This window comes from Stegostoma tigrinum, chromosome 6, assembly GCF_030684315.1.
Source record: "Stegostoma tigrinum isolate sSteTig4 chromosome 6, sSteTig4.hap1, whole genome shotgun sequence".
NCBI classification, from domain to species: domain Eukaryota; kingdom Metazoa; phylum Chordata; class Chondrichthyes; order Orectolobiformes; family Stegostomatidae; genus Stegostoma; species Stegostoma tigrinum.
This window is the reverse complement of record NC_081359.1, coordinates 13,358,754-13,375,140: the sequence shown is the minus strand read 5'-3', so window position 1 is coordinate 13,375,140 and position 16,387 is coordinate 13,358,754. Positions and strand designations below refer to the sequence as shown.

General features: G+C 39.3%; 1 protein-coding gene across 2 annotated transcripts in view; it reads right to left on the bottom strand.

Moving 5' to 3' along the window:
* Positions 1–16,387, bottom strand: part of tubgcp3 (tubulin gamma complex component 3) — a 65,935-nt gene that overhangs the window by 15,561 nt on the left and 33,987 nt on the right. For both annotated transcript variants that reach the window (XM_048533425.2, XM_048533424.2), the window contains exons 11-17: positions 14,626–14,792; positions 10,768–10,878; positions 8,186–8,297; positions 7,497–7,686; positions 4,771–4,906; positions 3,527–3,595; positions 1,971–2,106 (exon numbers count right to left, since the gene is read on the bottom strand). In XM_048533425.2, coding sequence (XP_048389382.1) covers positions 1,971–2,106; positions 3,527–3,595; positions 4,771–4,906; positions 7,497–7,686; positions 8,186–8,297; positions 10,768–10,878; positions 14,626–14,792 — 921 coding nt within the window. The remainder of the gene's footprint in view (positions 1–1,970; positions 2,107–3,526; positions 3,596–4,770; positions 4,907–7,496; positions 7,687–8,185; positions 8,298–10,767; positions 10,879–14,625; positions 14,793–16,387) is intronic.

The following is a 16,387-nucleotide window of genomic DNA, read 5'->3' as shown; positions in this document are numbered from 1 at the left end:
TCAGGATAGCAGATAATTTTCATTTCTCAATTCTCCATGTCGATTTTTTACTGGTCTCTGTTTCTGACATCAAGACAGAGACAGAGAAAATGAGACAACAGCTTCAATCTCTGCTGTTGTCAGTCCATTTTGATGTGTTTTTCTTTTCATTGCTACTCCAAGGCTTTTTGAACTACTTTTACTTTGTGGTTTCTGATGTTTGTGTCATTTCACTCCAAGCTGGACAGTTGTAGGCAACTTTCATCTCTCAATGTAGATTTATCATGCATGGGGGAGTAAAAGAAGAGATGCAAGTTTCTTGACACCTCACGGCATTTCGGCACTTCTTGATGAAAATGGTAATTTTCATGCAGCCAGTTTTGCACGTTCCATTTGGTTCCCTGAGCTTATTAGGTGATCACAACATCCATTGTGGGTCAGCGGTGTTCTTCTCTAAAACCGTCTCGGGTGTTAAGATTCATGATAAAAGTTGAATATTGATAGACCATTTTCACTACCATCATAACATGCAGCAAATGCTGCCTGATCTGATCAGCATTTCAAGTAATTTTAGTTTTTATTACGGTTATTTCAAAATTATCTTGGTGAATCCTTTGCTGCTCACTAGTGAATTATTTCGAAATCACACTGCAAAGAATAAAAATTTGATCATCAAAATTTGGAGCATCAGAAAAGCTTACACATCCTTCTACACATTTTAAACATATCTCTTTATCACATGAGAAGCAGAAATGAGAGTAAACAGTAGCCTAACACAACACTCTAGCAACATGGGTTATATATTCAATCCCCATGCACTCGGGATCAAAATCCTGGAATGCCCTTCCACATAACATTGTGGGTTAAACCACAGCAGGAGGGCACTTAGGGATGGGCAATAAATGTTGGTCAACCAGCAACCCACCAAATTCCAAAATGACTAAAACAATTGCTTCAGCAGTTCAGTTTTCAAGTTTCACTGTGAATACGGGCCTCACTGGTTAGAAAAGCCCACTTTGTCCATACCTAATTGTTTGTAAAAGCTGTGGTGAACTGCCTTCTTGAACTGCTGCAGTCCAAGTGATGTAAAGACACACCTGCAGTTGTATAAAAAAAAAAATTCCAGGATTTTTGACCCGGATACTGAAGGAACAATGATATCTTCCATGTCAGGATGATGACAGACTTTGAGGGAAACTTGAAGTTAGTAATGTTCTCATCATCTGCTGCTCTGCCCTTCTAGGTAATAGTTCTTGCTGGTTTGGAAGGTGCTGGTTGAGATGGTGTAATGGAAATAAACACAACTAGAAATGTTCCAGCGTCAGAATCATGGCTTAGTACACATGCAATCTTGATACCTCCCCGTAAAGGGATGGTGGTGAGAAAACTTGATCATACTCATCCACTCACAAGTGTGACAGTGAGTTATGGACATCAAGCTAAAAAGAAATTGGAAAAAGGCAGAGCATCAAGAGGGTAAACAGCGTATACTTATTCATGGAAGTTCCATTGGAGAGCAAGTGAGGTTAATTTTCACAAACCATTCAAGTGCTCACACGGTTGAATGACAACACCCACACTGATGCTATCTCATTTGTCACAAGGACCCCAGCTAACAATTTCTAGGTGAGATCCTTTGTCTTTCAACGTTGCTGGAGCATAGCTGGTAGATACAAGGAAACATCAAGAAATCTCAGACTGAACTCTTGTTGGCTAATGTCAGACATTGTCAATTCCGTACACTGTGGGTAATTCAGAAGAAATAAAAACTTAGATTTAATCCCTTATCACTGCCCCGTGACTCAGTCCAAAATGAGTATAGGAATGCTGATGCAAGGGAAGGATCTTGACAGTTGAATTGCCAGTCTCCTCTGTCTGAACTGACACACGCTGTCCTCGTAAAAGCTACAAAATCTAACTGCAACAGGACAGGCTGGGGAAGTGGAATGAGTCATTACAGCAGGGAAAGAAGGTTTGAAATACATTTGTACCTGGTATGTTCTTCAGTAGTTTGGCATTACACATTTGCCCTTTCCAGATATCTGTGAGAACATACTCCATTCGCTTTGCTCGCCACAGGAAGTTGAATACTCGTAAATAATGGCTCATACACTCGCGAGTAAACACCTAAAATAGAACAGATAGAAAATAAAATATTAACAATGGCAAAAAGGTTCCCAAATTATTAATTCTCCCTGATTTCACCTCACTTACAATGCCTGAATGATGATGAACAAAAACACGTCTAGACACAGCACGTTTGCAATGGGTTCATGTGGGGTTATGGAAGGGGAAGGCAGAGGGGGGTAGGGGTGGTGGAGGAGTTATTGGAGGAAAAGGAGAATTGGGAAGAAAAAGCGAGAAGGAGAGAGATTGTGACGTCAGGTTAAGCCAATTATGCAGAGTTTAGAATCTTACAGGAAAATCAGTAGAAAAGCAGATAAAAAGTTGAGGTTTTTCTGACACTGATGCATATCGACAGAAAAAGAATCAATGATTATCAGCCAACAGAACACTCAAAGAGACACTGCCATAGCTAGAGAGAGACAGGAAGGAGTGGAGTCATAGAGATAAGAGTTTTATACTGCTGCTTACATTCAGCACCACATTGTTTAACATGCCTTGCTTACTAAGTGCATTGTTGCTTATATTCATGGTCTGTATCTGCATGGTCCTCATCAGTTACAGACAAGTCTTAAAGCTATGAATCCACCAGAGGATGACCAAGTTGAGACGTGGGAAGGGATTAGAGAGAGTTGGCAGGGCGGTGGAGGGGAGCAGGGAAAGTATAGAGGGTATCAATAGAGTAGAGTTAGTGAGCAGGTCGAAAATAGAGTGGGGCTAAGGGACAAAGTGAATGAGGTAAAGGAAGAAGTGGGGGGTGCATTAGCAAGGGACAGAGTGAAGGGAAAATGGGAAAACATGTGAAGAGTGCAGTAGGATTGTGGGAGGACAGAAGGGATGAGGGTGTTGAGGAAAGGGTGTGGGAGTGTGGTGGAAAGAGGGCATAAAGGAGGTGTGGAGCTGTCATGTTAAAAAAAGGAAGATGGAGAATCAAGAGCCAAAGTAACTCCAATATCAAAATTAGAGATGTAACCATTGGGATGTCATTCCACAAAGTGGTATTGTGCTTTCTTGAATATATCATTCATGAGTGTTCTGAAGCTATAGCTGTGATTTTGAGTCTTTTACAATCCAAAGCAACACTAAGGATTTCAATTTCTGGCTGACCTCTTATGTCTAAGTATAGAAAAGTCAAAATAATTTATTGTTGGTGAATTACAAGCACTCTGTTTAAGCTATTACAAGGAAACAGTGGGGCATTGTCAAGCACCAACGCACATCTGATATTAATTTTTAAAACTCTACATCTTTTAGTTCTCATAAATTATTGATTCAATTGACTTTCAGGTTGAGTGCCATTGAAATAAGAAGCTCCTTAAAAACCACCATGAAACTAGCTTTATAAGAAAATGCTCAGGTTCTGAATCATCCAGATTTATTACCAGAATTTGTACAATTACCTCTTCACTGTACATGAACTTACTGTTGCAATTGGGCCATCAACATGATAATCCAAACTGAAGACATCCCAGCCTGTATCTCCAGCTGATATCTAGAAAGCATGAAAAGGAGGATTAGATTAGATTACCTACAGTGTGGCAACAGGCCCTTCGGCCCAACAAGTCCACACCGCCCCTTGAAGCATCCCACCCAGACCCAACCCCCTATATCCCAGATACCAAGGAACACTGTGGGCAGTTTAGCATGGCCGATCCACCTAGCCTGCACATCTTTGGACTGTAGGAAGAAACTGGAGCACCTGGAGGAAACCCACACAGACACGTGGAGAATGTGCAAACTCCACACAGACAGTCACCCGACGGTGGAATCGAACCCAGGTCCCTGGCACTGAGAGGCTGTAGTGCTAACCACTGAGCCACCGTGCCACCTAGGATAGTAGGTTTTAATGGATAGTAAGTTTGAAGACAACCACACTTCTCACATTCCCTTGAATTTCAATACGGCTTGTTTGTTTGCAGGCATGTGACATTTTGGAATATTGTGTGGCCACTTATCTGCTGAGAATGTAATATTGACTGCCAACAGTCACATGTTTTTAAGCACAGTGTGGCTAAGGATCCTGTATTTGCAGCTAATTAGGAATTTGGCTGCAATTCCAAACTGAATCTTGGCCCATCAGAACTTGATAAACCAAACCAAGAAATAAAAACCAAAAGAACTGCGGATGCTGTAAATCAGGAACAAAAACAAAGTTGCTGGCAAAATCTATGGAGGAGAAAACAGTTCATGTTTCGGGTCCGGTGACGCTTCCTCAGAAAATTTCTGTTCTGAGGAAGGGTCACAGGACCCAAAACGTTAACTGTTTTCTCCTCCACAGATGCTGCCAGAGCTGTTGAGCTTTTCCAGCAACTTTGTTTTTGAACCAAAAAATACATCAGATTGGAATGCTAGCCCAAAAGTGAAATGAAAGCATATCGTACCTGTATCGTATTGCTTCATATGCTCTGATATCGTTAGATAAAAGCAAAATACTGCAGATACTAGACACCTGAAACAAATACAGAAAATGCTGGACAAACTTAGCAGGGCTCACGGCACCTTGACGGAGAAAAATACAGTTAACATTGGAGCCCAGTATGACTTCTCTTCATAATGAAGAAGTCATCCTGAACTTGAAACATTAGCTTCGTTTCTCACTCCACAAGCTGCCAAACCTGCAGAGTTTTTCCACAATTCTGACTTTGTTTCATCCATATTATTAGTTACCTCCAGAAGTCGAACATCCAGACGTTTCAAAATCTCAGGACTGTCGAACTGTGCGTTGGTCGCTCTGACAGCTGTCTCAAGGATTCCAGTCAGATTATGTTGATACAAAGTTGACGCTGATCTTGCCAGTTCTGGCCTATAATACAACAATGGCGCCATACAAAAATCACTAACAATTTTAATTCCTCACACAATTATCCTGTGGTTCTTCTGACTAACTTGACAAAACTTCAAAACCAACTACAAACACATCACATTCACACAACTCGAGCTAAAACACACGTTAAAGTATAGAAACTCATTAGATCACACATTGTCTGATAATCAATTCTACATGAAGGCTGATAAACAGACTGATGTTATCAGTCTGCCATGCGGCTAATGATTCTCGCAACCTCCACAGTCTCAGGCAAAAATCAAATCATTCATACTTCCAAGGAATGCTTTTCTACAGCAAGTTTAGTTTTAAACTTCATAACACTTCCATAGCAAAGGCTACCCACCTCTCCTCTCCTGTGCATCTTCTCACTTTCTTTAGCTTAAGACATCACAATGCTGAATGATACCCTGTCATTCTTCTCCTCCTTTAAGTGTTAGCTCAAGCAAAATCCTTCTGCCACATCTCATCAATGTATAATTGCAATGGCTTCAGAACCAAGTCTCAAATGTAAAATTCTTTGTGTTTTCATTTCCACAAAATAATTTCTGTTTTTCCTTCCATAGTTGCCAAAATCTCTGCCACATTGAACGCCAAGTCACTCCATCAGGATCCATGCCATCAACTGTTAAAAGATCCCACAAACTCTAATTCTCTCCATTAACCATCACCCGCCCACCTCTAGTGTGTTTTTGGACAGACTCCTTAGTTTTTCTGCTGTTTTTTTCTCATCCAGCCTATGAGAAAAGCCTTTGAATTTGTTTCTACATTGAAGTCATTATAAACAGTATCAGTTGTTAAGTGTCCAAATTTTAAAATGTGTTTATCAGCTTCATTACAGTTTGAAAAGAAATCATGGAAAATGTTTGCAATCTTTAGGCAAAGATATCAGCACTGAGTACTTCATACAGAGGTGGAGCAAACTTAGGTAGAAGTCCTTTTACTCAGTTCCAGCAACATGCATTAGCCCAGCCTTTCAGTACCACTTTCCTGTCCAATGTGATAGTTTCATTGAACACTCATTTTCTGAATTGGAGGGACAACACTGACCAGATTTGTACCCATTCTCTTTTTGTCACCATTAGCTTTTTGCTTTCAGCCAATTAGATCGCAAGTTCAAGTTAAAGTCCCCTGCTTAACATCTTCCAACCATTCACTGATTCCCTCCAACTTAAAACTCCCCCCAGCCCAAAAGTTTGCTCACCCTCTCCTGAAATCATCTTATTTGGCTCAGCATTAAATTGTTGCTGATGACATTTACGTAGAGAACTTTGTGATTTCCCTACTTTAAATCTGCTGTTCAACTGAAAGATGTTGATGATGATCTAGTGCAGATTCACAAGAGGTCCATGAGTGGAGAGAGCACTTGTTAACTTACTTGGCTACTCAGCATAAATATTTTTTGTACTCATTTTGAAACCCAGCCCTAAAGAAATCCAAAGCACACTTTGGGAGTTGGGGATGGGACAATCCAAAACCATCATAATTAGAGTATTCTGTATTTAAAATAATCCAAAAACTTACTCTACAAGAGAGTTCCTATTTCCCCTCTGTCGCTCTGATAAACTTGCTCATCTCTGTCCATTAAACTCTGACAGGAGTGATCTCTCCCTCTTTAGCTGGGCTCTTCATCTCTCCTTTCTACCAATCAAGTGCAAGTGTGCCATGGAAATCTGCATGAGTTACAAAGTGTGATGAAATTTAGTGAATATGAGAAAAGGTTAAATAAGTTAGATTGACTTTTTGTGGACATGAAATGCCTTGGGAGAAACTGATTGGAAAATTGTGGTTGGAACTAAGGAAACAGATTATGCAAATGTTTCACCATACTGGAAGACTGAATACTACATACAGGAGATTGAAATAAAAGGAAAGATCAAGGTGAAGTGAGGTGGAACTCACCTCACCTACAGGATAACGTGGCCCCGTTATGATAATATGCTTTGAAGTGTACAATATAAATGGGGTTAAAAGATGACTTGACTGGGTGATGCAAAGAAGGGACTGAGGGATACAGTGAAACATGGTTGATTTGTGGAAGAGGAACAGACTTGATTGAGAAATGTGCTCACCATCCTAAGAAATATTCCATGTAATTCTCTTCATGTTGCATTTAAGGTTGATGAGGCAATAGGCAGATGAATTTTGATTTCTGCAGGATAATGAACAGCTCCAATCCACTGGGAATTCATTATGTGAGCTTAGCCTGTTGGGAACGGACAATGTCTCACTAACATTCCAGGTGTCTTATACAATCTCATTTGGAAATTGGGAGACATTTCCAAATCTTTCCCTCACAGAGATTGCTTCACCTTTGAAGGAAACAGCTATTAAACCAATGGGTCAAGCAGAGGACCATGCCTTTTCCCAATGGGGTCAACAGCAGCTCCCCAACCACCTGCTCAAAATTTTTAGACGTGCTGATAGAATTACTGTAACTTAGTGAATCAGTAGTTGTACTGGACTGTTACCACTTAGTAACCTCCACCTGGCCGAATTTCAATCGTGATTCTATCATCCAGCAAAACTTCCAAATATATCTTGGTAACATGAAAAAGCTAGTACTCACTTCAGCAAGTCCATGAGGTGTCGAACAAAATCTCCTTGGCCTAGTAGCAAGTAACGCCGCACAGCCTTAATGTGCTCCAGCAAGTGGTAATTCTGGTTGAGGACATCCAGCAAGTATTTGCTGGTTAAATGATAAGCTGAATCAATTTTTTCTTGAAAAGCACCTTCCAAATCAGTGAACAACTCAGCAGCTAGAATGAAATTAACAAAACTAAAATAAAACCAAACATATCAGTGTACCTGACCTTTTATGTAACAACTTACTGCAATTTAGAGGTTCAGTCAGTTGCCTATAATCATTCGTGACTTTTCAAGTCGTAAAGAATCTTATACAAACATTATCTTAGCTTTAAAAGTGCCATCTGGTTAAGTATGCACAAAGTAAATAGATAATTCACCTCCACTTACAAACCGTGCGACTTCAGATTTAAACTATTTGATACGGATATCTTTCTGTTATTATTGAAACAAATTCACATTATTTTGCATGTCAATTAATAAGAGTTAGTGCTCTGTTTCAAAAAAAAGCATCAAATTACAGTGCTCTAGCACAAACAAAAACAAACCCATGAGTGTGCACTTTCATCTTTCCTTCAATTTCTTCCACACTAACAAGCTCATTAGAAAGTAGCCTGAAAGGTAGAGGACTTTGAAAGCAATGAACACTCATGTGAAATACAAGACTTTTACCATCTTTTGGTGAAACAGCAGATTTTGTCACAGCCATCATCATTTTTGCTGTTGGAGTTCGGTCCTGGCACACTTGATGCAAGAAATTGATAGATTTTCCAATCAAAAGCACCTGAGGCGGAAAGGAATAGAACTTTTGTTATTAAAGACGTGAAAAGGAACAAAGATACCCACTTTGCCAATTCTAGCTTAGGACAACAGCACTGAGGCAAATGGTTCTTTCCAGTGAGATCAATCGCCTGCGTGCAGTTTGGAAATCAGCATGGTGCAGGTGCTAGTCAGGGCCCAACAGTTGTTCAAAGTTGCCAAGGTCTTTCTCAGGGTAGGGGAGTCCAAAACTAGAGGCCATAGGTTCAAGATGAGAGGGGAAGGATTTAAAAGGGACACGCGGGGAAACTTTTTCACACAGAGGGTGGAGCATTCATGGAACGAGCTATGAGAGGAAGCTGGGGAGCTGGGTATAACTACAACACTGAAAAGGCATTTGGAAGAGTACATGAATGGGAAGGGTTCACAGGGATATGGGCCAAATGGGGGTACATTAGTCTAGGCTTTCTGGGTGGCATGGACAAGTTGGACTGACGGGTCTGTTTCTGTGCTGCATATCATTGTTATCAAAAGCATTCTGGAATCAGTTGGAGAAACAGAGGAATAAAGCAGAAATTGAGAGAAGGTTACTCGACCTAATTGTTAACTTTACTTTCTCGTCACAAATGCTATGAAATCTGCTGAGTTTGTGCAGCAATATCTGTTTTTGTTTCCAATTTCCAGAATCTGGAGTTCTTCAGGGTTTTTTTTTGGAAAAGCACACATTCAGCTAGCCACTTAAAATTGTGCTTCAAAGCATGGAATGAAACTGCAGTTGATTACCTACACTTAAAATAACAAGTGTTTTACTAACCCCATTGTTTTACTTACCTAACACCCCTAAATAAATCCTCCACAAAGATCTACAGTTCACTGAAACTCATTATTAACTCTGAGAACATTAACCTTCTTTAGCCATTAATCAATAATGATCCTTATACATTGATGTAATCCTCATTTGCACACAAGATTGAAAACATTGCTTCCGCCTCCAGAGCCATTTAATGAAATGGTCACCCAAATGTTCCCCGGTTGCCACATGTTCAGGTTTAAAGGCTCATGCAATAGGTGGCATCTGTGACAACGCAACACTCCCTCAATGCCATCGGTGCTGCTGCAACCAGAGTGAGGCATCAACAGAATTAAAGCCAGTGAAAACGGCTTCAAATAAGTTAAATTCAAAATTCAGCATCACTTTAGGGAAGATCACTTGATAATTAATATTTTGGAAGCTTAAACTGAGGTTGCAGAATAAAAACATTTCAGCGTAGTTGTAAAAGGGGCCACACCACAACACAAGAAATTTATTTATAGGATATGCCAAATCCACTTCATATTTATTGCTCATTTTTAACTACCCTCAAGAACATTATGGTGACAACTGAATAGTTTGTCTGGGTAGATAACGGTCAATAACATTGCTCAAGAACAAAAACAGAAGTTGCTGGAAAAGCTCAGCAGGCCTAAGGAAAGTTCACCAGGCCCAAAATGTTAACTCCGATCTTTTCTTCACAGATGCTGCCAGATCTGCTGAGCTTTTCCAGTAACTTCATTTTTGTTCCTGATTTACAGCATCTGCAGTTCTTTTCGTTTTTGTTCCTTAATATTGCCGTTGTCATTGGCCAACAGTCACACAAAGGCTAGTCTGGGTAAGGATATTACTGAACCAGTTGGATTTTTATGACAATCCAGTAGATTTATAGTCAAGATGAGATATAGCTTTTTTTAAATTCCAAATTTATTTAATTGGCTGAATGTAAATTCCCCATTGCTGTGCAGGGATTTGAAAATATTTCTGGGAGTATTAGTTCAGGTCTCTAGATTATTAGCTGAGAAGCTGGCTCATTGTTACTATGCCCATAGCCAAGTAGGTTTACAAAATGGCTCAGAAATCATTTGCTCCCAACAGGCACCTTATAAATTGGATTGATTTCAAGTTAAATAATTTGATAAAGATTCAAATGTAACAGGAAGGGGAAGTAAAGGATGTGTTTTTATATAGTGCCCCAGCATACACTGAGCACACCAAAGTATTTGTACAGCCAACAAATCAATGAAGTGCAGTTACTCCTGTTTTTCAAGGCTATCCAGAAAAGCCAAAGTCACATAAGCATGAGCAGTTGTTGATGTTGCTAGGAAAATCATGGCCAACTAACTGCAAAGCTTTTCTGATGAAGGGTCTAGGCCCGAAACGTCAGCTTTTGTGCTCCTAAGATGGTGCTTGGCCTGTGTTCATCCAGCTCCACTTTTTGTTAACTGCAAAACTCCCTGTTCTACTTTCAAATATTCCTTTATATCCACCTCAACACAGTCTAAGACAGAGCTGAACATTGTCCCCAGCTGGAAGGGCAGCAGTGTCCAAAGCACCTGCACCATCATTGGCCTTACCAGTATTTGGTGTATGTAATTTTCCGGCCAAGATGCAGAAATGTGTAAAATGTCCAATAGAAATGAATCTCTGGCATCAAATTTTAGAACAATGCCCGAGAAATCACCTTTCTGGCCTTATCCATTGTGATGAAAGATGGTATCATTGACTTTCTCAGCGTATATTTGTCATGCCACAGTCTGTCAGTCTTCACTGTTGGATCGGAAGCTACAAAAAACTTCAAAACAATAATGAGGAGAAGGCATGACATACTTAGTGATAATAATAATAATTATTATTCTATATACAAGCATAACAGTACAATATTCTGTTCACCACTGATGCTTAAGCACTTTCACAAACTTGGTGGTAACTAAAGCTCTAATTTTACAATTATGCTTGTCATGGACGCTTGCTTAAACTTCTGATTATACCTTTTTAACTGGTAGGAAATTACACAAGGTAGCAATTTACTAAGATTCAAAATAAAGTGCTGAGGCAGTGAACAAATACAATTCAGTCAACCTCATTTTAAGGGCATGATTTAATTTTGTTCTAACTTTAGGGCTGAAACAAGGATGGATTGTGATACGTTCCCATCAACAGGAAGTGCTAATAAAAGCTGGTTAATACATTTAGAGTTGGTCGTGAAGAATTCAGTCGTTGCAGCTGAGCAAACACAAACTTCTGACTTCATGGTTTTAGAATTTTGATTTTTATTTCTGTTAATTACTGTCATAAGCTGTGATTTGCATAATTACAGTAGTCATTAAGTGCTCCCTTCACTGTAAGTGTTACTCTTTTCAATCAGCACTTGACTAAAAAAATGAGCTTTATTCAATTTTACAGTAATGGATTCCAAAAAGCACAAAAAAAACAATTAAACTGACGACAATGTAATGGTTTGGTGGCAAAAGGCCAAAAGATGAGGCACAACCCTAAAAATAAATAATTTTCAAGGTTACCAAGAGCACAATTACAATTGCTGTGATGAGGAATAACAAAACAGGAATCCATGGGATTAGACATGGATCACTCCAAATCTTTCCTTGTACTTTGGTTTCAACTTGGAATGTGGGCTCTGACTAAGCCAGCAAATATTACCATCCCTAGTTGCCCCTGAAGTGGTGCTGAGCTGCCTTCTTGAACCACAGTCTGTTTGGCGAAGGAAAGCCCACAATTCCATTAGGGAGGGAGTTCTAAGATTTTGACCTAATAATACTGAAGGAAAGGTCATATTTCCAGGTCAGGGTGATACGCTCCTTGGAGGGGAAGTTGCAGACGATTGTATTCCCACCTATCTGTTGCTCTTGTCCTTATGGATGTAGTGGTTATGGGTTTGATAGATGTAATCGAAAGACATTGGTGAATTTTTGTGGTGCATCTTGTACACAGTACAAACTTTTGCTTTCGTCAATGACGGAAGGTTTGAATGCTTTAGGAAATGGTGCCACTGTTTTGTTCTGAATGGGACCAAAGACCACTGTGACTGCTCTGAACTGCCCACTCCACCTCTTTTCATCACACATGACTTGGATACCATTAATAGATCTGAGCTTTATATTAATTCCAACATAATCCAAAACAGGATTGCAGCCTCTATATGCAAACTTTGGATGTACTTGGAATTATAGGCAAGGACAAATACAACAAGCAGTCTCAGAAGCCTTGATTTAGGGAAGCATACTTATAAATGCAGTTCACTACTGCCATACAGTGGTTACGGAATATAAATTACACAACACGGGTTAATGGCAATGCCAGAATTCTGTAATAATGAAGCATGGCTTTTGATTAAAAGGCAGAAAGATTATGATAAAGTATATCACGAAATACCAGTGATGAGGAAATAGATTCAGTATATGGGGTAGATATTAGTTTTTAATTTTTGGAATTCAATCCTGCATGTACGCATTACTGCTAAGGTCAGCATTATCGCCATTCCCTAATTGCTCGAGAAAGCAGTGGTGAATTGCCTTCTTAAAATTCAGCAGTCCTGTGGGCAGCACGTTGGCTCAGAAGTTAGCACTGCTGCCACACAGCATCAGGGAACCAGGTTCAATTCCATTTTGAAATTTCCAGTTCAATTTGAGTGGCTGTAAATGTTTGCACATTCTCTGCGTCGGTGTGTGTTTCCAACAGGTGGTTTGGTTTCTTCCCACAGTCCAAACATATGCGGGAACAAAAACAGAAGGTGCTGGAAAAGCTTAGCAGGTTTGGCAGCATCTACAAAGAAAAATTAATGTTTCAGGACCGGTGACCCTTCCTCAGAAAGCTATGCAAGTTAGGTGGCTACGTCATGGTAAATTGCCTCTTAGTGACCAGGAATGTGCAAGACAGTCAATTTGCACGTAGGTACAGCCACATTCGTGTTTTATGGTTTCAACACAACAAGGGGATGTTTTATAAGATTCTCACAGGAAGTTACATTTGCATTTCACTGCCCTCGTTTTGTGTTGTTTACTTTGTTTTTATTTATATAGGAATATGGTTAGCGCATAGATTTTTACAAATTACTTTCTGTATCCAATGTTACGGTGTAAAAACCTGTGACCTCCAACACCCAAAACGACAAGGGGATCAGGTGCATGTAAAGCCTAACTTCTTCAGATCATAGGTCCTCTTGACTTGGAAATATGTTATTGTTCCTTCATCATCACCGAGTGAAAATTTTAGAACTTTAACTACTATATCTGTGGGAGTACAAAACAGTGGACTAGCCATAGTAAATACAGGGTGAGAAGGATGTGGTGGTTATGGTCTTTGGAAGACTGGTGTTAATTCGAGGGGCTGAATGGCCTCTTTCTGCACTTTAGGGATTCTATGATTCCTTTGGTAGAAGTACTCTCACAGATATAGTAGTTAAAGTTCTAAAATTTTCACTCGGTGATGATGAAGGAACAATAACATATTTCCAAGTCAAGAGGACCTATGACCTGAAGAAGATAGGCTTTTCATGCACCTGATCCCCTTGTCCTTTTGGGTGATGGAGGTCACAGGTTTTTACACAGTAACATTGGATACAGAAAGTAATTTGTAAAAATCTATGCAGCAACCATATTGCCTATATAAATAAAAACAAAGTTAAATGACACAAAATGAGGGCAGTGAAATGCAAATACAACTTCCTGTGAGAATCTTCTAAAACATCCCCTTGTTGTTGTGTTGAAACCGTTAAACATTACTGTGGTTGAAACAACATGCAGATTGACTGCATTGATTCACTCAGGTGGTTTATTAACACCTTCTCCACAGCAGTTTAGGATGAGTAACAAATGTTGGCTTTGCCAGAAATGTTCACATTTTACAACAGAATCAAAAATCAATACAGGAGTACAACTTACAGAAAATTAGGTATGAAAGTTGAGTGCGTCTGTTGGGGTACTCAAATATGTGAGTTGATTTTTCCCCTCTCATAACCCAATGTTATGTTTGCTTTATTAAGTTACTTGCTCTTCAAGAGTCCAATCGTAATTTCTATGCTTTCTACAAATAAAAGCAATTGCATAAATTTAAGCAATGTCTCCAAGTCTCCATTTCCACCATGTGCAACAGAGCGATTCTACCCCCAAGTCATTACGAAGACTTGTCTACAATTACTATTCCATAATTAGCAGTGTGCCAAACAAGAAGTTACTTAAATTCATGTTCTGAGGAAGGGTCACCAGATCTGAAACGTTAACTGTTTTCTCCTTCACAGATGCTGCCAGAGCTGCTGAGCTTTTCCAGCAACTTTGTGTTCCTGATTTACAGCAACCGCCGTTCTTTCAGTTTTTACTTAAAATTGCTGAAATTGGAATAGCATACATCCAAGGAATTGGAGCAGGTAGATGGAAGAGGAGACATAAGTTGTAATATGGAGGATTTTCAACTTATATGAGCTATGAAGCCATTGTTGTTCAGGTGACTAGCACACATTACAAAGCACATCCTCCAACTTGTCTTAAGCAACACAGAGATGGGGGAAAAATGGAAAACAGTTTACCTCATGGTATGTATCCTCCAACTCTCCATCATAAATCCAGCGGTAAAGGAAGTTAAGAATGGGATGTGATACAAGGCTAAGAATGTGTTGCACCAGTGATCTCATGTATGGGTCTCCAGTTTTAGTATAAGCATGGACAGCAGATGCCAATTCGCCACCTTTCCTCCCTGAGCAAACAAAACAGAAAAATAGGTTCAAAATTACCGAACCCTTTCAAAAATAAAAACAAGCTAAATTCCTTCAAAGTGTAAAATGTGCTTATCTAGAAAGCCCAGCATTGAAGGATAGAAGCAGACAGTATGTACACAGTTAAATAAGCTTTCATTTACAGAAATACACATCTCCCAACTTAATCACATTAGTTTCAGATTGTCCTGAGGGACACAAGTAAATCCCAAGTTAATCTTCACCAGTTGCATAAAGTTAAACACGATTAATACAAAGTTAAGAATGGGATCCAAAATGTTGAGCTTCATGCTAATAAAGCTGGCCTCACCACATTTTTCTGTAATATTTCAACTCCTAAGAACTCAAAAAAGTACAAATTTGTAATAACAAACAAACCTCTCTCTCAAACATTTCAACTTATGGATGCTTTCTCAAACAATATATTTGGTATCATTCATGGCCAGTCCATCCCAATATTTAACACAGCCTATGAATAAAAGTTGCAATCTCAGTTGTCTGTCTCTTTGCGATCCATTCATCCTCTCAGCCCAGGTTCCTGGTTTTAGAGTCTGTGCCAATTACAAACACACCAGATTCCATTAATGGATTCTCTCAATCTCTTTAACTCTTCAATAATCTTGGTCCACCTGCACCCTTCACTCTGCCAGAGAAGCGAGTTTTCCCAGCTTAGATTCCCTGCATGAAGTATAAATTTGTTGCTCTTTTCTGTACTGATTGCAGTGCCAGGACATCTTTGTTGCAGCACACTGGACAGAAATGTTCCCAGTGCTCTAATGTTGGGATTCCAGGGATCAGGTAGCATCCAAAGCTCCAACTGAGGCTGTCTAATTCATTATATCCTTTGAAGACTAGTGTTCTACTGATCTGACAATATATGCAAGGATACTGTTAGTTTTCATTGTGCTGTTATGCATTATACTACTAGTGATCCTGAACTTTATATCAGTAGCCGTGATCTCTCGCCCAAGTGTTGTCCTTTAACTCACAGTTAACTGCGTTCTCTTTTGATTTCTCTGTTCCCAATCTCACTACCTCATCAATACTCAATACCAGTTGCCGCAGATCAACTCACCTTCAAAATGTAACTGGTTTTTTCAGCTTTTGGACTGTCTGCTGTTTTATCATATTACCTCTCCTTTGCAACTTGTAACTGATTTCATATTTTGTCTTCAGCCTTAAACTATTTCTTGTATGCTATAAACAATAATCACCTCATCACTGGTCTCTTGGTCACCTACTCGCCATCTTTTATCCATTTCTATTCAGTTCCATTCATAACCTTCCTTTAGGTGTAGCAACTTAGCAAATGTTAAATTCTCTTCAGGGGGGTCGCTCCAATTCTTGCAAAATAATTGACAATATGTCATTGTATCAAATATTTTGCTGAAACATATTGGTTTGTAACCACAGGGACATATTCATATAAGCAAATAAAAATGAGTTTTTCATGAACATTAGCAAATAGAAGAAATAAATGTTGAGATTCAATTTAGTTGCTGGTTCTGTCTTCCAAATGATTTCTTTTTAGAAGTGATAAACAAGGGAATATCTTATTTTAAATCGCAATTACAAA